This window comes from Hyperolius riggenbachi, chromosome 10, assembly GCF_040937935.1.
Source record: "Hyperolius riggenbachi isolate aHypRig1 chromosome 10, aHypRig1.pri, whole genome shotgun sequence".
Lineage (NCBI taxonomy): Eukaryota > Metazoa > Chordata > Amphibia > Anura > Hyperoliidae > Hyperolius > Hyperolius riggenbachi.
Window position 1 is genome coordinate 232,273,220 of NC_090655.1, and position 23,407 is coordinate 232,296,626.

The 23,407-nt window shown below is 45.3% G+C and overlaps 2 protein-coding genes across 2 annotated transcripts in view; one reads left to right on the forward strand and one right to left on the reverse strand.

Moving 5' to 3' along the window:
• The window catches only part of LOC137534811 (large ribosomal subunit protein eL33-like), a 243,047-nt gene that overhangs the window by 42,913 nt on the left and 176,727 nt on the right, over nt 1-23,407 (forward strand). The window lies entirely within an intron of this gene.
• Nucleotides 16,285-21,805, reverse strand: LOC137536897 (zinc finger protein 420-like). The gene is made up of 6 exons (XM_068259077.1): nt 21,536-21,805; nt 21,317-21,445; nt 20,938-21,211; nt 17,377-18,585; nt 16,560-17,266; nt 16,285-16,404 (listed from the first exon to the last, which is right to left on the reverse strand). Exons 1-6 carry the CDS (start codon nt 21,803-21,805, stop codon nt 16,285-16,287), a joined length of 2,709 nt encoding a protein of 902 aa, XP_068115178.1.

The window sequence follows — 23,407 nt, forward strand, 5'->3', positions numbered from 1 at the left end:
GCTGGTCCATCTATTAAGGCCTCTCCGGAGAGAGCCATTGAAGCTGGCCTATCAGCAGTCTGAGTCCTACTAACCTTTATCAGGTAATGAGTGATACAGTGGTGAAGTGGGATGCTCTCTCACAAAACTAGGCCAAGAGGACACTATCTTCATAGAGTTTGTATGTTCTACCCCCAAGGTACTCCAGCTCTGAGAACTTCCATCCCTGGAAACAACATGCCCCATGCACTGCCCTGCGGAGAATGACACATGGATATGCCTGCCAGAGCATTCTGTCTCTGAATGATACCTGCTTGTCTGTGTAATCTGCATGTCACAGTATCTGCCTGTCCACAGAAACATATTACTGATGTGATTATGGTGCTCTGGCATGCTGCACAATGCTAAAACAATGAGCAACCATTACCTTCCATAAGGGTAGATTACAGGTGCCCATCTTGTAGCTGCCCGTATCCTCCTAGCCCAGGCATGGGCAAACTTGGCCCTCCAGCTGTTAAGGAACTACAAGTCCCACAATGCATTGCAGGAGTCTGACAGTCACAGTCATGACTCATAAAGGCAAATGCATTGTGGGACTTGTAGTTCCGTAACAGCTGGAGGGCCGAGTTTGCCCATGCCTGTCCTAGCCACTGTGTCCAATCCTTGCTCAACTCCCCTGACCACCTCCTCCTCCATACTTCTCACCTAACCTCCCAGCCACTGTGCCCAGCCTCCTGCTGACCTGTCCTGTTCTATTCCTGATCTATTCTATATTCACCCGTTGTTAATCTATGACATCACCCAATGGGCTTGATTCACTAAACAGTGATAACTCATATCACAGCAGTTTTCGCACGTATTTTTGCGTTTGCACGCAATCGCAAAAATGCACGCAGCCGCAAATTTTCGCATTAATACGCTATCGTTTTCACGTGAAAATTCGCAATTGCGCACAATAATTCGCGATTGCGCACAATTCATGATTGCATGCAAAGGCAAAATGCGTGCGAAAACGGACGTGATATGCGTTATCACGGTTTTGTGCCAAGCCCAATGTGTACATCCCTCACTGTGGATACACAATCAATCGATTCCGGACTCAACCCTTGCACGAATAATCTTCAGAATTTATTGTAATAATGTATGTGGTTATACAGCAGACAAAAAAAGCACCACACCTCACTGTGGTGCATCCCTCACTGTGGCCTGCATACTTCTCATCTACATCATCGCTGCCCTGATCACTTGCCCTGTTAGCTAGGTACACACATTGACATTTTCTGGCAGATTTACTGTCAGGTCGATTATTTCTAACATGTCCGATCTGATTTCTGTTCGTTTTCCGATTGATTTTCTGTTCACTTCTATGTAAGATCGATCAGCCGCGCTTGTATGAGAGTGCAGCCTTGGGGTTCAGGGCTCCTGGCATTGAGACAGGAAGGGGGGGCGGGGGGCGGAGAGAGGCCACTGGAGGATCCAGTGGTTTCCCTGTACCAAGGTAAGCATCTTTCTTTAGAGAAAGACTGTGATAATAAAAACAAATTGAAGCAAGAACAATGTGAAGGCTGCCAATGTATTTCCTTTTAAAAAAATACCAGTTGCTTGGCAGCCCTGCTGGTCTGTTTGGCTGCAGTAGTGTCTGGATTACACCAGAAACAAGCATGCAGCTAATATTCTCACTTCTAACACTATTGTCAGAAACATCTGATCTGCATATCCTTGTTTAGGGTCTATGGCTGAAAGTACTAGAGGCAGGGGATCGGCAGGCTAGCCAGGCAAGTGGTATTGCTTAAAAGGAAATACATATGGCGACCGCCACATACCTCTTGCTTCAGTTGTCTTTTAAAGGCAAGATCCGAGGTGAAAAAAAAAAGTTCTACTTACCCGGGGCTTCCTCCAGCCCCTGGCACAGCCACAGCCCCTGCTCCGCTCCCAGCTGGTGGCCCGGGGTCCCCTCCGTTGGAGATGCCGACCTTGCCGGGTTGGCATCTTCTGCTCCTGCACGATGCACATGGCCGCGCTCACGTGGTGTAGCGTTCTGCCCAGTCACAGTACTTCTGTGCCTGTGCAGAATGCTCTAAGCCACGTGAGCGCAATAGATGCCATCCTGGCAAGGTCGGCATCTCCAAAGGATGGGACCCCGAGCCTCCGACTGGGAGCAGAGCTGCGGCGAGGTACATTATCGGCTGCCAGGGTCTGGAGGAAGCCCCGGGTAAGTAGAACTTTTTTTCTTTCACCTCGGATCTTCCCTTTAAGAGCTGCAAGGCTGTGATCGATTTACTTGCACACTGTACGGAAAAATACAAATCATCTCACGGAGTCCACAGTTAACTCATTTAGCTGGGCTGCTTCTGAGCACCCATATTACAGAGTTCTTCATCCATGGAGTTGTTGAAATACATGTCCCAGTATATCATACTGGCCTTTCTCTAAGACTTACATCTCGGCACACACCTGTCTCTGTGGTATGTAGAACTACAAGTCCCCTCACTTCCTGCTGTTGGCTGGGAAGGCTGCGCAGAGGTAAAACCCCAACAGGCCCATTGTTAGCTCTGTGTTGGATGTAGCACTACAAGCCCTGCACGCTCTGCTAGAAACTTTCTTGAATGTGTAGAAGTTTAACCCCAGACGGCCTGCATGCCCTCTAGTCTCTGCTCAAACATCTGTGGAACTACAATCCCAGCATGTCCAACTGACATCTCTGTGTGCACTACTAGCCCCAGCAACTGGAATCAGAAATTATCATTATTACCTTCGCTGCTGGTGCCTGCCTGGCCTCTGGCATGCAGGAGGAGGTGGAGCTACTGACAGGAAGTTCCAGGTGACACTGGGAGGTGAAGTAACGGGAAGTAGAGAGGAGACATAGCTTGGACTGGCCAGCAGAGCTGGTATGTAATAGGACACATAAGAGGCAAGAGCCAGGAGAGGCCAGGCAGCTGCTCAGGGCAAGGGGGGCTGAAGTTCTGGCACTTGCTGAAAACCAGAGCAGTTCCTGTAAAACCTGTGGCCACCCTCACATGACTGACTGAGGGAATGGAGGCGGCCTCTTCTGACGGAGCAGAGTCCATACAAGTGATCCCATGTGCAACAAAGGGCAGAGCCACCTGGTGGTGACTGGAGATACAGCATGTAAAGGCAGGAAAATGCTGCCAGTGTGGGGGAATAAGAGCTGAGCTTGATGTGTAATAAATGTTTTTATTTTTATTATTATTATTATTTTTTAGTATTTATATAGCACCAACATCTTCAGTGCTGTACATAGTATCTATACCACTTGTAGACCGTAGGCTTACACCCCCTAGCCCTCCGTGTAGTCCCCTTGGGCTGGCTTCCGACCCCACAGCCCGGGTCTGGCTCTCATGCCTCCTGAAAAATGGCTGCTTGAGCTTGCCGTGGCTGCACAGTCCGCATAGATGCGAGAGCCTGACCTGGGCTGTGGGGTCGCAGATGGCGTCCTCCGTGCATTCAAATTTGCAGCAGGTACTGAACTTTTTTTTTTTAATTTCGCCTCTTAAGTCCTTTAAGGGCTTGCTGCAGACCATACAACTCAGCACACAAGTGATTTCCCCCCCTTTTCTACCCACCAACAGAGATTTCTATTGGTGGGCTCTGATCTTTCCTTAGTCCAACGCCCCACCTCAGCTCTTCCAGATCCACCCTCCACGAACGCCTCGACTGGCAGGTAGCCGAGTACCTGGCCTTAAGTGCAGATACTCCGAGCAGCGATGAACCACTGGACTACTGGGTGCACAGACTTGACCTGTGGTCAGAGCTGTCACAATTTACCATACAACTTCTGGCTTGCCCCGCCTCAAGCGTCCTGTCAGAAAGTACCTTCAGTGCAGCAGGAGGCATTGTCACTGACGAGAAGTTGCCTTGGTCAAAAGTAAAAAAGTGTTCAGTACCTCACCTTTATTAAAATGAATGAGGCATGGATCCCAGAGGGCTACTGCCTGCCCAAAGACTAAGTCACTCCCCACACAGCACCTCTGCCTGCGGCGTGCTGATGCCTGCCCGAAGACTAATTCAGCCCCCACACAGCATCTCTGCCTGCAGGCCGCTTGACTGCCTTCACCACCACCAACAGGGTCCAGGACTCCAGGTGGATTCCTGAATTTTTAAGGCTGCTGTTGGCATTGGCCGCTACCAAAAATAATTATAATTTTTCTGGTGTGTGTACATGCTTAATTTTTCTGGCTGACTGCGGCTGCAACAACAAAACAAAAGGCATGTACGTGTCAATTTCCCTTCATGATCCGTTACCTTGCCAATGAAGTAATGACCTATAAGAGTGTCTTGGGGGGCACAGTCAAGATAATAAGGTCATTGCTTCATTATGGACAGACCAGATTTGATCAGCTGGACAGTCACTGTTGTTCTGTCATTGAGCTACCTCAGCCCGACCTTATGGGCTGGAAAACTGCCATCGCCTGCACTCTCACCATCATGCGCACCGGCATTGCCATCACTACACTACCAGCTGTTTGCGGTGCGTTACACAGTGAGTTTGGTCTGCAAGTTTGAAGCAGTACACTACTTACACTACCTGATCCATGTATACACATGCAAGATGTTTTAAAGAGAACCCGAGGTGTGTTTAAAGAATGTTATCTGCATACAGAGGCTGGATCTGCCTATACAGCCCAGCCTCTGTTGCTATCCCAAACCCCACTAAGGTCCCCCTGCACTCTGCAATCCCTCATAAATCACAGCCATGCTGTGAGGCTGTGTTTACATCTGTAGTGTCAGTCTCAGCTGCTCCCCCGCCTCCTGCATAGCTCCGGTCCCTGCCCCCGTCCCTTCCCTCCAATCAGCAGGGAGGGAAGGGATGCAGGCGGGGACTGGAGTTCTGCAGAAGGCGGGGAGAGCAGCAGACTGACACTATAGAGATAAACACAGCCAGCTCTGACAAGCTGTTTGTCAGCAGCGTGGCTGTGATGTATGAGGGATTGCAGAGTGCAGGGGGACCTTAGGGGGGTTTGGGATAGCAACAGAGGCTGGGCTGTATAGGCAGATCCAGCCTCTGTATGCAGATAATATTCTTCAAACCCACCTCGGGTTCTCTTTAAAACCAGCCTGGCGTTCTGATTCCACGGGAACGTTTTTTTGTGCATTTTTTTATCATGTACATAGCCTAGTGCTAGCTACATGATTCCCCCCTCCCTGCGGCGTCCCTCCCACCTCTCCGATCGCCGCCAGCGCAAAGACCCGTTCGGAAATTCCGCTCTGAACGGGATTTCCTTCAGGGCTTCCCTCGTCGCCATGGCGACGAACGGAGTGACGTCACAGGGAGTCCTGATCCACCCCTCAGCGCTGCCTAGCACTGATTGGCCAGACAGCGCACGGGGTCTTGGGGGGGGGGGGGGTCCTGTATCGCAGCGGCGAGCGTGTAGGACATGCAGCAAGCAAAGTGCTTCCTGCGTGTTTAAAAAAAAATGTATTCAAATCGGCCCAGCGGGGCCTGAGCGGTGCCCTCTAGCGTCTCTGGACGAGCTCAGCTCGTCCAGAACGCTAGGGAGGTTAAAGCACTTAATGCCTCCAATTTAGGAATGCAATGTGATTTCTGACCTTTAGGGATTTTAACCCTACTCTGCATCAAATACGTAATTTTCCCAGGGACTTTTGCCATGTATCCCACTCCGCCATGCCGCTACCAAAAAGAATAATAATTTTTCTGGTGTGTATAAATGCCTATTTATTCTGACTGCACTGCGGCTGCAACAACAAAACAAAAGGCATGTACATGTGTCAATTCCCCTTCACTATCGTTACCTTGCCACGGTGATGGGGCTTGCGTAACACAATGAAGCAATGACCTATATGAGTGTGTTGGAGTAGGGGAGTTTCTTTGTTCCTGGGAGATCCGAGGCACCAAGAAGTGGACGTGGTCATAGGTGGGGCCATGTACATGAACATAGCAGTGGTGTAACTTAAATATATTCAATAGGCCGTATTTCACATACTTAAGCCCCTCACCTGGCTTCTGTCTTGTTTTCGTCTGGCTGGCCTGTGCGCTGTACTTGGCTGGCAGTTATGCTGGGCTTGCTGGTGGTGATGCTGGGCTGCCTGGCTGGTGGTGATGCTTTGCTGGGGGCTTCACTGGGGTAAGGGCAGTTTTGGGCGCTTTGCTGGGCTGGGGGCTTTACTAGGCTTTGCTGAGCTGGAAGCTTTGCTTGGCTGTACTCTTTGCGAGGCTGAGGGGTTTGCTTTGCTGAGCTGGGGGCTTTGCTTTGCTGAGGCCCAGGGGCTTTGCTTTGCTGGGACCAGAGGCTTTGCGTTGCTGGGCCCCGGAGGCTCTGCTTTGCTGGGGCTTTGCTAGGCTGGGGGCTTTACTTTGCTGGGAGCTTTGGTTTGCTGGGGGCTTTGCTTCAGCATAGGTAGCTAGGTATACTGTAGATGCCTTCAGTATAGATAGCTAGGTATAGATGCTTTCAGTATAGATAGCTGGGTATAGGGGCCTTCAGTATAGGTAGTTAGGTATTGTGGCCTTCAGTATAGGTAGGTAGGTATGGGGCCTTCAGTATAGGTAGGAAGATAGGTATGGGGCTTTCAGTATAGGTAGGTAGGTAGGTCTGGGGCTTTCAGTATAGGTAGGTAGATATATGGGCCTTCAGTATAGGTAGGTATAGGGGCCTTCAGTATAGGTAGGTAGATATTGGGCCTTCAGTATAGGTAGGTATGGGGTCCTCAGTATAGGTAGGTATGGGGCCTTCAGTATAGCTAGGTAGGTATGGGGCTTTCAGTATAGGTAGGTAGGACTGGGGCTTTCAGTATAGGTAGGTAGGTCTGGGGCTTTCAGTATAGGTAGGTAGATATAGGGGTTGCCCGCCCCATCCCCCCGCACATCTACAATCACCAGCTTACCTCTGCCTCGATTCCAGCATGGAGCGCGCAGCCACAGACCTCTCTCTCACTCCTGCTATTTCCCCGATGCTCAGTTGGGCTTTAACTAAACGCTCAAGTGGAAACCTAGCCTGATTGTGTAGTTCTCGGCTGATGCTATTTTAGCACTCAGAGCAGGGCATACCCTACCCAACCTGCTTTCTCCCCATAGAGAGGGTGTGGGGCATGTCTTGCCCTACCCATTAGTTATGTGACCACAACAGTGATAAAAAAAACCCATGTACCCTTTGGCCATGTAGTAAGCAGACATAGCAGGTGGGAAGGTTTATCAGCTCCCTCTACTGAATCTTACCATTATATATCCTGTAGCACAGGCTGCCAGTCAGTACAGAGCTGCGACATGTCACATGCCCGCCCCCCCTACTATTATGGGCTGCATCACTGGGCTGATCACATGACTGAGGACTTGACGTGTAAGTAAACAAGCTAGACAGCTGTTCCTGGATTATAAATTGTTCACTATGATCATTTAGAATGTGTGGATAGTGGTTAGCTCTCTCGCCTTACAGCATCGGGTCCCTGGTTCAAATCCCAGCTGGGGCACTATCTGTACAGAGTTTGTATGTTCTCCCCATGTTTGTGTGGGATTCCTCCTACATCCCACAAATAAGTTAATTGGCTTCCCCCCTTAATTGGCCCTAGACTACGATGGACATATGACTATGGTAGGGATTAGATTGTGAGCCCCTCTGAGACACAATTAAGCAACAGGACTATATATACTCTGTACAGCAGGGTGGAAGATGTTGGCGGTATATAAATACTAAATAATTATCGAATATTTTAACAGACATTTGTTTAAGGCTGCTTACACACTAAGACGTTACAGGCGCACGTTAGTGCACCTGTAACGCTCTCCCAACGCACAGCAATGTAACAAGTGGGCTGTTCACACAGCCCACGTTGCGTTACATGTAACGCTGCACGTTCTCCGGAAAGTGCAGCATGCTACGGCGTTACAGCGGCTATAGCCGCGTTAGACTGTTTGCACATGCGCAGTGGGGGGCGGAGAGGAGGCGGGGAGAGCCAGCTACAGTAGCTGCGCACATGGCTACTTAATATTCACTGCACTGGCGGCCGCTGATTGGCCGGCGGGACCACGTGATGCGGAGCGTCTCGCTCCGCATCACGTGGTCCCGCTGGCCAATCAGCGCCACTCTGGGAGACATTATAGGAATCGAGCCGCCTAACGCGGCTCACTCTACCGTCCTCACTTGTAGCACCATACGTTGTGTTACGTGCACGTTATGCGACCTTAACGTAGCACCTAACGCAACGTCTTGGTGTGCAAGTAGGCTAAAGCATTATCATGATTACAAACAATAAACTTACCAAAATAAAATACACACTTTTTATTATTAAGTTTATTGGAGTTTATAATTATAAAACATGTTATATAGGCTGATAAATTACATAGGTGAGACCATATACAGGAAACGAATTGCAAAAACCATATAGTACAAAATTTATGGGTATACCACGAGTAAAGATTTTCAGATTTTATTAAATTGATCCCAAGCAAAAATGTACCACATGATATGACCATTTTGTTCTATTTGTTAGCATTTCCTTGTTGGGCATATTTTCAGTTTCATTTCTTAGCTATGAGGCTTTTAGCCGCCCCACAGACAACAGCAATTCATTTGGATCTATACATACTTCCTTTTATAATTTCTTACAGTGGATCCGAGATAAACTTTTAATCACTGCATAGTTGTTGCCCTTTACATATAGTTTATACGGCATTCCTCAAGTCAAATACTTTTTCTAAAAAAAAACAAAAAACAATTCCCTATAAACTAAACAAGCCTCGCCCACAGGTCCTCCAGCGCCTAAGCATTCTGAGTCCCATATAGCAAGTGCTCATGGGAATTCTGGAGAGGAGGAGGTTTTTCCTGAAGGAGGAGGAGGTGTTACCAGCCAGAGATTTCAGTGGCAAGGTGGCGGAGAAGGGAGTGGAGTTTTTTTCACAGGATAAGGAGTGGAAATGCAGAGCAGCTTGCCTATGTGTAACTATGACAAGCAGAATATGGCTGCTCTCATTGTATCACAGGAAGAAATAATCATATACTTTTGAAGCTGCGCTTGCGGGCAGAATGCATGCAGCAGTACACAAGTGCATCGTACTGCTGCGCAGCGCATTTGATGTGAACGGCAGAAGGGATGTCTATACCCTTCTGCCGTTCTTGCATGTTACCATGCAAAAAAACTTGGAGGAGAAATACGGAGCACGTATACCCCAGGAAATATAGATACAAACTCGTTCGATTAATAAAATATCATAATGTTTATTAAATGTATCAAAAAATAAAAAGAAATATTCTCCTAAAAAACAGGCGGTGGTTGATCAGACCACCCCGCACTCACACATCACACTCCATCCACATAGCGAACCTCAGCTCCCCCCAAAAAGACATCACAGTCATAAACCTGTAAAAAAAAAGGTATATTGGCCAATAGGATCCAGATGGTTCAATCTTTAGTACAAAATGACAGTTCCTTTGGGAGTGTCACTAAAGCAGTAAAGGGCAGCACTCCCCCACTCCGCAAGAGAACTTGAATATATCAATTAGAGCAGCAGCCAAGTAACGACTTCAGCAAAGCTCAGCTTTGGTACATAACAGGACACAACAGCAGGTGAGGGCAGCTTGTCAAGCATAGCTAGATACAACAGTTAGTCCAAGCGCTTAAGTGTCAGCGTAGCAGATGAAATGCTGACATTATTAGTATCAAGTAGATGCATATGCCTCCAGATAGATTTGGAGTGGTTAAATGACAGGAAGCCGACACTGTATGCAATTGAGCAAGCAAAGCAACAAAAGTTAGTGCAAACAAAGAGCCTGTGCTATACAGTACCGAGTCCACGGTGTCCAGCCTCCAGGTATAAAGCCACTGCATCCATGAGGTGTGTGATCCAAAGTATGCTCCATACAAATGCGGAGTAGTATTAGCGGAGTGCCGTCCAGTGACACGCAGATTGTAGCAGGGGAGATGGAGGGCTGAACGAGTCAGCCAATGCAGAGAGAGCGGGCGGAAGCATCAGGGCAGCATCCATCCACACGCCAAGCATACCACGTGTAGCCACGACATGTTTCACCGGACACTTCCGGTTTCCTCAGGTGGGCGTGGTGCAAGCATACATCACAGCATAAGCCCTGCATGGCCTATGAGAGGATGCCCAGCCAATCGGAGCGTGCAGCGCCCGGCCACACCCACCAAGGTAACCCTCACCAAGGAGGGCGGAGGAGAAGCCAGAGCGTCATCCCCCAAAAGGAGGTGGGAAGGGCGGGCACGGCAACACCACAACAGGAAGGCAGAGTCTCCAAGCCAGAAACACACGCGCGCTGACGTCACCGGAGGCGGCGCCTGACCCGCCCACATCCCCCACAGCGAGCCAACAGCCGAGAGAGGGTGAAAACACCCCATCTACGAAAAGAGGCAAGGAGGGGGGGGGGGGGGGGGGAAGAGGGAAGGGCGCAGCCGACAGGGACCGCCAGCACAATTGTAAAGAAAACAAAATAATAATAATAATAATAATTACAAAACAAAGAATCCATATATTCAAATTATCAGATTGGAGGCCCCGCTTAAATGAGCACATTGCTACAAGATAAAGTCAGACATCGTAACTAGGGGATATAGTAACTAATCCCCCCACATATAAACCCCAAAGGGGTGAGTGCCTTAAATGGCTTGTCATAGAGATAGAAATGCTTGTTATGTTTAGCGGGAATTCTAAAGGTGGAATGCTGCATCTAGTCTGCCCCAAGTGTGCCGCCAGGCGGAGAAGTGACAAACCCCAAATTTTTGACCGGCACAGCATAGAGCCTCCGCTCGCCTATAAAGGTAAGAAAGGACCATAACTAATGGATTCATTCAGACCCGGTGGGTCTGTTGCTCGTTAATCAAAAATCCATCTCTGTTCTTTTTGTAATAAGAGGCGGTCAAAATTGCCGCCTCTAATAGTTTTGTGAATGCGGTCCAGCCCGACGAACCGCAGTCTGTCATGGCTGCAGCCTTGTTGCACTATAAAGTGTCTCGCTACCGGAGTGGGGAGACCGGAGACACTTTTCGTTACAATACTATTAATGTGTTGAGACATGCGTGTTCGCAATTCATTTTTCGTCTTACCCACATAGAAAGCTCCACAGGGGCATGTCTAAAGATATACCACCAAAATTGTGGCACAATTAACATAGTGGTTAAGTTCCCAAGTCTCCCCACCCGGTAGCGAGACAGTTTTCCCCACCTTGATGTAACGGCACATGGTGCAACCTCCACACTTGTAAGTGCCAGTGACCTTGCAGTGTATACGGGAATTTACCTGTCCCTGAAAATGACTTCTAACCAAACGGTTACGGATTGAGGGTGCACGGCGATACGCTATCTGTGGTGAAGGTGGCACTATTTGATTCAATTTTGGATCATTTGTAAGGATATGCCAATGACGTCTGAGGATCCCCTCGATACGACTACTTTGTGCACAGTATTGTGTGCAGAATCTCAAAACTGGCGATTCACTTCTTTGAGTACCTCCAGAATGCAGAAGTTTACTGCGATCGCTAGTTTCAGCTCTGTGAAACGCACGTTTCAATGACTTGTCTGAATATCCGCGTGTGAGGAATCTCCTTCTGAGGTCATTGGCTTCATCCTGAAAATCACCCTCTTTTGAGCAGTTACACCTCACCAGCAGATACTGCCCGACTGGAATGCCCCGGACAGTATGTGCAGGATGAAAACTATCGGCCCGTAAAAGAGAATTAGTAGAAGTCTCCTTGCGATATAAGGTGGAATAAATATATCCTTGTTCATCAAGGCCAATGCGTACATCCAAAAAAGGAAGTGTCTGTTTATCTCATTGTAAGGTGAAATGCAAATTACGGTCATTCATATTCAACAGATCCACAAATTTATTAAGTGTATCAATGTCACCTGTCCATAAAACGAAGATGTCATCTATGTACCTGTGCCACGCAAGAATGTGGCACAGGTACATAGAGAGATCTTCGCTTGAAAAAATTCTCCGCTCCCACTCCCCCAGGTACAGGTTCGCATAGGACGGGGCACACGTGGTCCCCATCGCTGCGCCCTGAACCTGGAGGTAGTGGGATCCCTCAAATACAAAAATATTATTGTGTAGCAAAAATTCCAGTAGGGAAAGGAGAAGGATGTTATGCGGCAATCTCTGCATCCCCAATTCGCCCAAAAATGTGCCGACAGCCTCAATTCCCAGGGCATGTGGGATGCTTGAGTACACTACACAAAAGAAAAGGGATGTGTGCTGAGACCAGTCAACTCCTGACTTCATTACTGGCTGCCTCAAGTCTGCTGACTAATTAAAATGGCAAAGCGTTTGCATAATGCATTCGCCTACCAGAATGTGCAGGATCTAAACTATCAACCTGCCTTTCCTGCAGGAGTTGGCTATGAGTACAAGGCCTCTACATCGAGGGCCACAAGTAATGTGTCCAAGGGGACCTGTATACCCTCGAGCATACTCAAAAGATGAGAAGTATCTCGTGTGTATGATGGTAAAGACTTAACATGTGGCTGCAGATGCCGATCAATATAAATGCTTATCTTTTTCGTCAATGAACCTCTCCCTGAGACGATAGGACGTCCAGGTGGTTGATTTAAAGAGGAGCTGTTAGGTATAAGGTCTCAGAGAAAATAAACACATATATCAGTAGCTAAAGATTGGCTGTACTTACATTACATATGCATTTCACTGTCCACGTTTGGATTTCACAGAATTTGTATATAGTATATGCAGAGATAGATGCTCCTGACAGCTCATGGCAGGCTCCATGTTTTTCTGTCAAATGTGTCGTCATGTCCTGCCTGCTTCCTGATCACAGATAAGCTCCTACTTGAACAACACAGTGTGCAGTGAATATTAATGAGCCATGTGGCTAGGAACAATAGCTGACTCCTGCAGAGTACTCTGCCCCGAGATTTATCAGTGCTACACGCTGGACTGATTACAAGCTTCTGTAACGTCTCATTAGCAGCCGAGGGGAGGGCCCCAGAATGCTTTGCAGTTTAGTATGCGGCTTGCGTCCTTATGGGTCTATAAAAGACTTGCTGATAAGCACACATCAAAGGTAACTGAGATTTTTATCTTCACTAATGGCTTTTGGGCTTCCTTCTAAACTGTTTAACACAGGAGAATAGAGGTTTAAATTAGCTTCTGCAGCCTGACAGTTACTCTTTAAGCGTTTGTGTACTTTTGGAAGAGCATAAAATGTCGGAGTGATTGGATCTGCAACCTTCATGTATTCATCAATATCTGTATCGATCATATCGCGCTCAATTGCATTGTCAATGATCGAAAACAACTCGTGCATGTTACCTTGTCATACATGCTTCCAAATGCGCACGGAAGCACGTATGATGGGAATAAGGCCTAAGTCTATGACTAAATGTATTAGAGGCAGAAGATCAGCTGGATAGCCAGGTAACTGGTATTGTTTAAAAGGGAATAAATATGGCAGCCTCCATATCCCACTCAGTTCAGTTGTCTTTTAAAATTCCTAAGCGTTGGCAGTTAAAGTGAATGTTTACCGTTTCAAAAAAGAAAAAGTCAGATACTCACCTAAGGAGAGGGAAGGCTCGGTCCTAATGAGCCTTCCCTCTCCTCTCCCGGTGCCCGGACCCGCGCAGGATCCCCCGTGGCAGTGTTCGACCAGTTCGGTCAAATACTGCCACTTCCGCAAGCCGAAGGGAGCTTTCGGAAGGCTTCGGGAGCACTCGGGCCCCCGAGGACGCGGCCGCTCCATACTACGCATGCGCGAGCGCCCTTTATGACGCACTCGCGCGTACGTAGTATGGAGTGGCCCGTCTTCGGAAGCCTGAGTGCTCCCGAAGACCTCCAAAGTCCCTGCGGACGCGAACGGGGGAGCCAGCGCAGCACCGAGGGCACCGGGAGAGGAGAGGGAAGGCTCATTAGGACCGAGCCTTCCCTCTCCTTAGGTGAGTATCTGACTTTTTTTTTTATTAGCGGTATACATTGGCTTTAAGAGATGCATTTTATGTTACATACTTTCAATCAACAAGATTGTAATATGCATTAAATCCAGGAGATGAAGGAATCGAGTGCACACTAGAATGCTGCCTGTTATTCAGTGATACTATCCTTCAAGTGGTGCAACATCCAGTAAGAAACAGATTCTATCGCAAGTCCACAATAAGATAAAGAAACCAGGGGCAGCTCACTTGTACCATATAAAACGTCAAAACTTTTATCCAAAAATCTTCTTAGAAAAACAGCAGCAATAAGAACAAGTATAGGATACTTATCAATTCATACGGCTCAGGATACAGTGAAAGGTCAACGGGAGGTGCGGAGGAGTCATGGTCGACGATTGTTTCGCCCCACTATTGGGGCTTTATCAAGACCTAATGCCTCTGCCCCTACATCAGTGTATTGGCCAGGGATGAATATCTGGTACAATCGGGATGGATTGAGGTTAGATAACAGTATTGTCATATATATGCTTTTGTAAGAGGGGAAAGATCTGCCATAGTCTGACAGCTTGTGAACGTTTGACTCAAGTTGTTTGAAGCTCTAATGTTCTGTTTTATGTATGAATGTATTGTTCTCTGTCTGCTGCCCGCTCAGCTGATAGGCTAGACTAGGGGAGAGAGTGAGCCGCCCCCTGCCGCAAGTTAGATCCACTGAGCCGCCGCTGCACCGAGCCATGAACTGTGCACAGCGGGAGAGGGGACTGCTACACTGTCCGCAGAGGGGGATGACGATCACGGAAATTACAGTTTCCGTGATTTCGATCCCCAAACGGTTTATCGTTCAGGCCTACAGAAAACTGTCAGGACCATGGTCCTGACATCACACTGTGGGAGGGGTTTCTACACAATATCAGCATACAGAGCCCCCTGTTGATCCATTTGAGAAAAGTAAAACATTTCTCATGGGAAAGGGGGTATCAGTTACTGATTGGGATGAAGTTCAATTCTTGGTTATTGTTTCTCTTTAAGCCAATGACCTCAATTCTATTTTTGTGCTGGTAAAATACCTCATGCGGTGTTTTCCTTTTTTTTTTTTTTTCAATTCTGAAAGATTTTTCTGCGTTTCCGAACATGCAGTAAAACGTGCGGTAAATGCATAAAGTGCAGTATTTCAATTTTATTTCAAAATAATACTAGTCTTTAATTGCCTTCCATAAGTTAGCATAGTCTTTGGAGGTTTTTTTTTTAAGGGTGGGAGGGGGGGGGGGGGGGGTATTTGATTATGTAGCAACCTATGAAAAGTATATTTATAGGCATCCCCTATAAAATAAATATCCTGTTAATATTTGGAGTTTATTTCTACTATTCTTTTCTAATACACAGCTTGAATAAGAACTCCACTAAAACAGCATTAGGAACTCCACTACAAACTGCAAAAAGCATATAAATCGACTTTACTGCCAGGTACAGGCAGGTCCTAAACTGATCGGTAAATTATGTGCTAACATGCCCCCTAACTTCCATGACAATAGCGATTTTCAGTAAAATTAATGCAAATTACTGCATAATTTACTGTATGCGGTAATTCATGACTAAAATTTCTCACCTGAGGTAAAACATGGCTAAAACCTACCAGAAATGCCAAATGTCCTTACTGCATGCGGTAAATTATCATACATGCAGTAATTTGCTGGAAAACCTACCAGAATTGAGGCCAATGTAGCAGATATTATTGCTTGTCCTGGATTACATCTCCCAGTACGGCTCTTGTTGAGTTTTACCACTTTCTGTTCTTTTGGTTTGTATACTATGAAAAATGACTTATGTCAATGAGCAGCCAGTTATAAACTTCCAAAACTGAGTGAAGCTGAAATTGCACCTCTGCAAGCCTGGAACCTGACTTCTCTGTATCGCGTAAGGAATGCCTAGAACTTACTGTTGTGGCTTCAAGACTAATTGCACAGAGCAGAAGCGTGTTACTCAATTCCCACACCTGCACTAATCCAATGGCTGGCAGCAACTCAGACTTCCAGAGTTGCTGCCAGCAATGTGAAATACAATGGCAAGTTCTGGAAATTCACCTGCTCATCCTTATTTGTCAGATTCGGAACATGACAAATCAGATTTTCCTGTATGGTTTCTCTGATGCCAAGTAAGACTTGTTTTCCAAGTGAAACTTTTCCCACACTCTGAGCATGAAAAGGGACGCTCACCTGTATGATGCGTAATGAGATTTGACTTAAAAAAAAAAAATGTTTCCCACACTCCAAACATGAAAAATCACACTTTCCTGTGTGAGTTCTCAGATGATAATTAAGGTGTCCTCTTAAGAGTGAAACATTTCCCACATTCAGAGCATGAAAAGGGACGTTCAACTCTGTGACTTCTTTGATGAGTAAGAAGATTTGACCTCAGAGTAAACGATTTGTCTCATTCCTAACATGAAAAATCACACTTTCCTGTGTGAATTCTCTGATGACGATTAAGGCTTGCTTTATGAGTGAAACGTTTCTCACACTCTGAGCATGAAAATGGGTGCTCACCTGTGTGAATTCTCTGATGATTAATGAGATATGCCTTATAAATAAACCGTTTGTCACATTCTGAGCATGAAAAATCACGCTTCCCTGTGTAAATTTTCTGATGTACAATAAGGTTTTCTTTGTAAACATAACATTTCCCACACTCTGAGCATGAAAAGGGACGCTCACCTGTGTGACTTCTTTGATGATTAATAAGATTTGACCTTTTGTAAACCGTTTGTCACATTCTGAGCATGAAAAATCACGCTTTCCTGTGTGAGTTCTCTGATGACGATTAAGTTGTCCTTTCAGAGTATAACATTTCCGACACTCTGAGCATGAGAAGGGACGCTCACCTGTGTGAATTCTCTGATGATTAATGAGTTGTGACTTTGGAAAAAACGGTTTCCCACACTCTGAACATGAAAAATCACACTCTACCATGTGACTTCTCTGATGATAATTAAGGTTTGATTTGTTCGTGAAACATTTCCCGCACTCTGAACATGAAAAGGGACGCTCACCTGTGTGATGTCTCAGATGATTAATAAAATGTCTCTTCTGAATAAACTGTTTGTCACATTCTGGACATGAAAAATCACGATTTCCTGTGTGAATTATCTGATGACGATTAAGGCTTACTTTCTGAGTGAAACATTTCCCACACTCTGAGCATGAATAGGGGCGCTCACCTGTGTGAATGCTCTGATGGTTAATAAGATTTGCCTTTGTAGTAAACTGTTTGTCACAATGTGAACATGGAAAATCACACTTTCCTGTGTGAATTCTCTGATGACTATTAAGGCTTGCTTTATAAGTGAAACATTTCCCACACTCTGAGCATAAAAAGGGACGCTCACCTGTGTGACTTCTTTGATGATTAATAAGATTTGACCCTGATGATTATTAAGGTCTGATTTGTGAGTGAAACATTTCCCACATTCTGAACATGAAAAATCACGCTTTCCTGTGTGAATTTTCTGATGACACTTAAGGATTTTTTCACAAGTGAAACATTTCCCACACTCTGAGCATAAAAAGGGACGCTCACCTGTGTGACTTCTTTGATGATTAATAAGATTTGACCTCAGAGTAAACTGTTTGTCACATTCTGAGCATGAAAAATCACGCTTTCCTGTGTGAGTTCTCTGATGACGATTAAGTTGTCCTTTCAGAGTATAACATTTCCCACACTCTGAGCATGAGAAGGGACGCTCACCTGTGTGAATTCTCTGATGATTAATGAGTTGTGACTTTTGAAAAAAGTGTTTCCCACACTCTGAACATGAAAAATCCCACTTTCCTGGGTGACTTCTCTGATGGTAATTAAGGTTTGATTTGTACATGAAGCATTTCCCGCACTCTGAACATGAAAAGGGACGCTCACCTGTGTGACTTCTCAGATGATTAAGGAAATGAGCCTTCTGAATAAACTGTTTGTCACATTCTGGACATGAAAAATCACACTTTCCTGTGTGAATTATCTCATGACGATTAAGGCTTACTTTCTGAGTGAAACATTTCCCACACTCTCGACATGAATAGGGGCGCTCACCTGTGTGAATGCTCTGATGCAAAATAAGATATGCCTTTGTAGTAAACTGTTTGTCACATTCTGAACATGAAAAATCACGCTTTCCTGAGTGAATTATCTGATGACGACTAAGGCTTGTTTTTTGAGTAAAACATTTTCCACACTCTGAGCAAGAAAAGGGACGCTCACCTGTGTGACTTCTCTGATGATTATTAAGGTCTGATTTTTGAGTGAAACATTTCCCACATTCTGAACATGAAAAATCACGCTTTCCTGTGTGAATTTTCTGATGACGATTAAGGCTTGCTTTAGAAGTGAAACATTTCCCACATTCTGGACATGTAAAGGGACGCTCACCTCTACTACTTTTCTGGTGTAAAACAAGTGATTTCTTTTTCCAGTTTTCACAGTCAGATGAAGGAAATGTCTTCTCACCCATCTGTTTAGGAATACAAGATTTACCAGAGGATTCCCCAACATTGAATGGATCTTTTGCTCTATCGGTAGTGTGAGATCTTGGCTGGATATTTGGGGTAACAGGATGTGATCTATCAGCCGATTCCTCAGGATTAGAGGGATCCGGGGATCTATCCTCATGGTAAAGTCTGTGATGTGTATTTCCAGTAATGGGCTTTCCTCCTGGAGAGTGTTGGATGACGCCATTATCTTCTGCATTATAATCTGGAAGAGAAATTGTCAGATATATGATATCTTTATTATCAAGCTGTCATTGTGGTCACTGTAAGCAGAGACAGGGCACATCTTGTAGCTCGTGTAATCAGTGCTGACTCCCATCCAAGGACAAGTACAACAAACATGTATTTTCTCAATGTGGATGTCCTCAAGACTCACATGAATGTCATACATGCATGCTGATTATCTGTGAATAAATATGGGCTGAGAAAGCTCAGTAGACACACATACACAGAGACATCCTATATCGTATGCTAAAGGCTCAGGCTAAAGAAAGGTTGGTAAAGGATGCACTTTTATTTTGTGTAACTCAGATGAACAATGCTTAGCTATACTGTCAGATTCTTATTTTTTAATTTGAATGCTGATTATAGCCCTGCTCTGTGTATGTTTTTATATTCCTTTAATACAACTACAAGAATTCTCTAGTTATTTCATAAGGGATACCTGAAAAATTACAAATATATAAATATTGTTGGTATGCCAGTGGCTGAAAGCCCATGTTACTGACCCTAGGACGACTGACACTTCATTGTGTTTACTTGCTTCACCTATATTATATAGGAAATAACAAAATAAGACGTCCCTCCGGGGCATCATGTTCATCTGTCGGGGTACAAAATATCCAGCTATTTAAGATTGAATATATTACATAAATGTATGGGCTCCCTATTTTTATTAATTGCAAACCCAACTGCCAGTCAGATACAATTCCGCCCAACAGGAGTTTAACCTTATGCCAACCTATACCCTATCCTTGTCCATTCATATACTAATGTAGGGGACACTTAGTCAGATGCAGCTACCCAGTAATCTTATTGCAATTAACCTAAAGAGGTCTCCTCTGAACATTAAGGCCTCTTTTACACTTACTGCGTTGCCTCACTTGCACCAAACGCACCTTATTGCAATGGCCATTAAAGGCAATGGAACAAGTTACAATTCCTGTGATGCAAAGTGTCAGACGCACTCCAGCTGACGCAGAAGCTGCAGTCCGTTATTGCAAAAAAAAGCAAATGGTAATTTGCACATTTTGAATTTTTGTCATTTCTACTGTGTGCATGTGCAGATTGTCTTGCAATCTTGTTGATTGAAAGTATGTAACATGAAATGCATCTCTTAACTGCCAACGCATAGGAATTTTAACAGACAACTGAAGCGAGAGGGATATGGAGGCTGCCATATTTATTCCCTTTTAAATAATACCAATTACCTGGATATCCAGCGGATCTTCTGCCTCTAATACTTTTAGTCATAGACTAAAACTAGTCCTTGGTAAGAGTACTTGTTGAAGGTAAAGACCGGAACAAAGAACATCTATCAGGCCCTAGGCAAATTACAAATCAGATGTAATTTGATGATGTAACAAGGATGCCTGGCTGACAAGTCGACCAATTTTGGACCAAATTTTGTCAAATGATGAATGGAGATGGATCTTTCACATGGTGTACAGTATCTCCACCTCATTCATTGGGAACATGATGTTATACTGAGGAATGGAGATGGGCCTTTTATATGGCGTACAGTATCTCCTCCTCATTTGTTGGTACTATGATGTTATACTGAGGAATGGAGATGGGCCTTTCATATGGTGTACAGTATGTCCTCCTCATTTGTTGGTACTATGATGTTATACTGAGGAATGGAGATGGGCCTTTCATATGGTGTACAGTATCTCCTCCTCATTTGTTGGTACTATGATGTTATACTGAGGAATGGAGATGGGCCTTTCATATGGTGTATAGTATCTCCTCCTCATTTGTTGGTACTATGATGTTATTCTGAGGAATGGAGATGGGCCTTTCATGTGGTGTACAGTATCTCCTCCTCATTTGTTGGTACTATGATGTTATACTGAGGAATGGAGATGGGCCTTTCATATGGTGTACAGTATCTGTCATCTGCTCATTTGTTGGCACTATGAGGTTATACTGAGGAATGAAAATGGACCTTGCGTATGGTGTACGGTATCTCCTCCTCATTTGTTGGGATCATGATGCTATACTGAGGAATGGAGATGGGCCTTTTATATGGTGTACAGTATCTCCTCCTCATTTGTTGGGAACATTTGATAGTGGGGGATGTACATTGGTTAGCTTCTTATATAGAACTAGCTGACCTGAGCCTGCCCCTTGGCCCCGTCCTCCCCTGCAAGCGTCACTCCCCCTCAGTGTCTCTGTGTCCCTGCACATGCGCAGAGCGCAAACGGACACACACAGGGACTTGGGACGCAGAGACACTTAGGTTTTATTAGGTAGGATACTATGGATTTATTAATCTTCTCTTAACTGAAAATTTTTTATGTGGTAATGAAACAAAATCCAGTAAAGGGTAACTTACCTGAGCTAATGTCTACAGGGCATTTCTCATTTTTCACAAGCATCATCACATGGTCTTGTTTTGCAAATTGATGATCATCCCTCACATATGTCTCTTCTTCCTGTTTAACTGTCATTATTTCACCCTCCTCAGTAGACTGGTGATTATTCCTCACATAGGGGGACTCTTCTTCCTCCTTAATTATCACCATTATATCACCCACCTCCATAGACTGCTGGTCACCCCTCACATAGGTCTCATCCTCTTCCTCTTTAATAGTCTTCATCATGTCACCCTCCTCCATAGATTGCATATCACTCCTCACATATGTCTCTTCTTCCTCCTCTTTACTTGTCCTCACCATGTCACCCTCCTCCATAGACTGCTGGTCACCCCTCACATATGTCTCCTCTTCATCTTTACTTGTCCTCATCATGTCACCCTCCTCCATAGACTGCTGGTCACCCCTCACATAGGTCTCCTCCTCTTCCTCTTTAATAGTCTTCATCATGTCACTCTCCTCCATAGACTGCTGATCACCCCTCACATATGTCTCTTCTTCCTCTTTACTTGTCCTCATCATGTCACCCTCCTCCATAGACTGCTGGTCACCCCTCACATACGTCTCCTCTTCATCTTTACTTGTCCTCATCATGTCACCCTCCTCCATAGACTGCTGGTCACCCCTCACATAGGTCTCCTCTTCATCTTTACTTGTCCTCATCATGTCACCCTCCTCCATAGACTGCTGGTCACCCCTCACATAGGTCTCCTCCTCTTCCTCTTTAATAGTCTTCATCATGTCACTCTCCTCCATAGACTGCTGGTCACCCCTCACATGTGTCTCTTCTTCCTCTTTACTTGTCCTCATCATGTCACCCTCCTCCATAGACTGCTGGTCACCCCTCACATACGTCTCTTCTTCTTCCTCTTTAATAGTCTTCATCATGTCACCCTCCTCCATAGACTGCTGATCACCCCTCACATATGTCTCTTCTTCCTCCTCTTTACTTGTCCTCACCATGTCACCCTCCTCCATAGACTGCTGATCACCCCTCACATATGTCTCTTCTTCCTCCTCTTTACTTGTCCTCACCATGTCACCCTCCTCCATAGACTGCTGATCACCCCTCACATATGTCTCTTCTTCCTCCTCTTTACTTGTCCTCACCATGTCACCCTCCTCCATAGACTGCTGGTCACCCCTCACATGTGTCTCTTCTTCCTCTTTACTTGTCCTCATCATGTCACCCTCCTCCATAGACTGCTGGTCACCCCTCACATGTGTCTCTTCTTCTTCCTCTTTAATCCCAACATTCAAATCAGTATGTTCTTTGCACTGAAACCACAAAAATGATATTAAAAATATTATTTGTAAGGTTGGAGCACAAGCAAATTACTGTTATTGGGAAAAGCATAGGTCAGATGATGGGTGGCGGCATCTTTACTCCTGGCAAGGTGCATCAGTATGGGATGGATGTTTGTTGTGATGTGAGCAGGAACACCACCTGGTCTCCCACAGTGCTCTGGGGCAGAAGGCTGCATGACATCATAGCTTAGGCTATGTTAGTCACACCATGCTTACATACAGTGTCTCTGTGCTCTGTGTACTAGTGTGCTTTAGCTGTACCTGTGCTGTCTGCTAATGGCTGCCACCTTCTGTTTTAAAAGAGGCTTGCTCTGTTTTATGTGGGGGCGGGGCTTCAATTTGTGTGCAACTCCTCCAGCCACAGACAAGGAAGAGCCCCTTCTGACATCATATTCAGTCGCTCACCAGGGACAAAGTCTTCACTTCAGGTGCAATAATGTATCATAAATAGATAGATAGACACAGGCATACCATAGGCTGAAAGGTAGCCATACACTGTACTATTTTTTGCGCAATTAAACATTCAAATATCTGATCATAAATTAAAGCAAATTTAAGCATTCATACTGGATATTAAATTGATATTTAGGGCAAAAATTTATTGAAACACCAATTCACAAAGCTGGCCTTTAGTTGGTCATAATACGGTATAATCAATCATAGGATCGATTGAAAACAAAACTGAGTGATAAATGAACAGTGTATGGCCAGCTATAGATAGATCATAAGTTATCTCATACAGCATGAAGTCTTTTTTGGACTGTGATACTCTCAAGTCCACATACCTGATAATGGTGAGGAATGGTGTGATCTTCCTGAGAATAAAGAGGACCTGTACATCTCTCTGGTGTGTTTATGTTACTGGTTCCATCTGTAGAAAACACATACACAATAACTGAACACCTTGTTGCTGTATTATTAGGGGGATGTGGGTCGACCCTCCGTACTGCTCTCTCCTTTACAAGACATGAAATTCTCCTCTTACCTGGTGATGAGGGGCATCTGATTCTCCATCCTGAGATGCTTGTAGAGGTCCTGGTGTCCAGTGGGATGCAAACGTTTGAGCAACCTTTTTAATCGTCATGGTTTTACTGTATAAATCGTTGGTTGTTATGATAAAAA

Excerpts from the sequence above, each read along its gene's own strand:
- LOC137536897 (XM_068259077.1), bottom strand. The coding sequence starts at position 21,805 with ATGGAGGAGGGTGACATGATGAGGACAAGTAAAGAGGAAGAAGAGACA. Across the intron at positions 21,212-21,316 it reads AAGATGAAGAGGAGACATAT|GGTGACATGATGAAGACTAT; the intron begins GTGAGGGGTGAC and ends TCTATGGAGGAG. Across the intron at positions 18,586-20,937 it reads CCCTGTAGACATTAGCTCAG|ATTATAATGCAGAAGATAAT; the intron begins GTAAGTTACCCT and ends TTTCTCTTCCAG.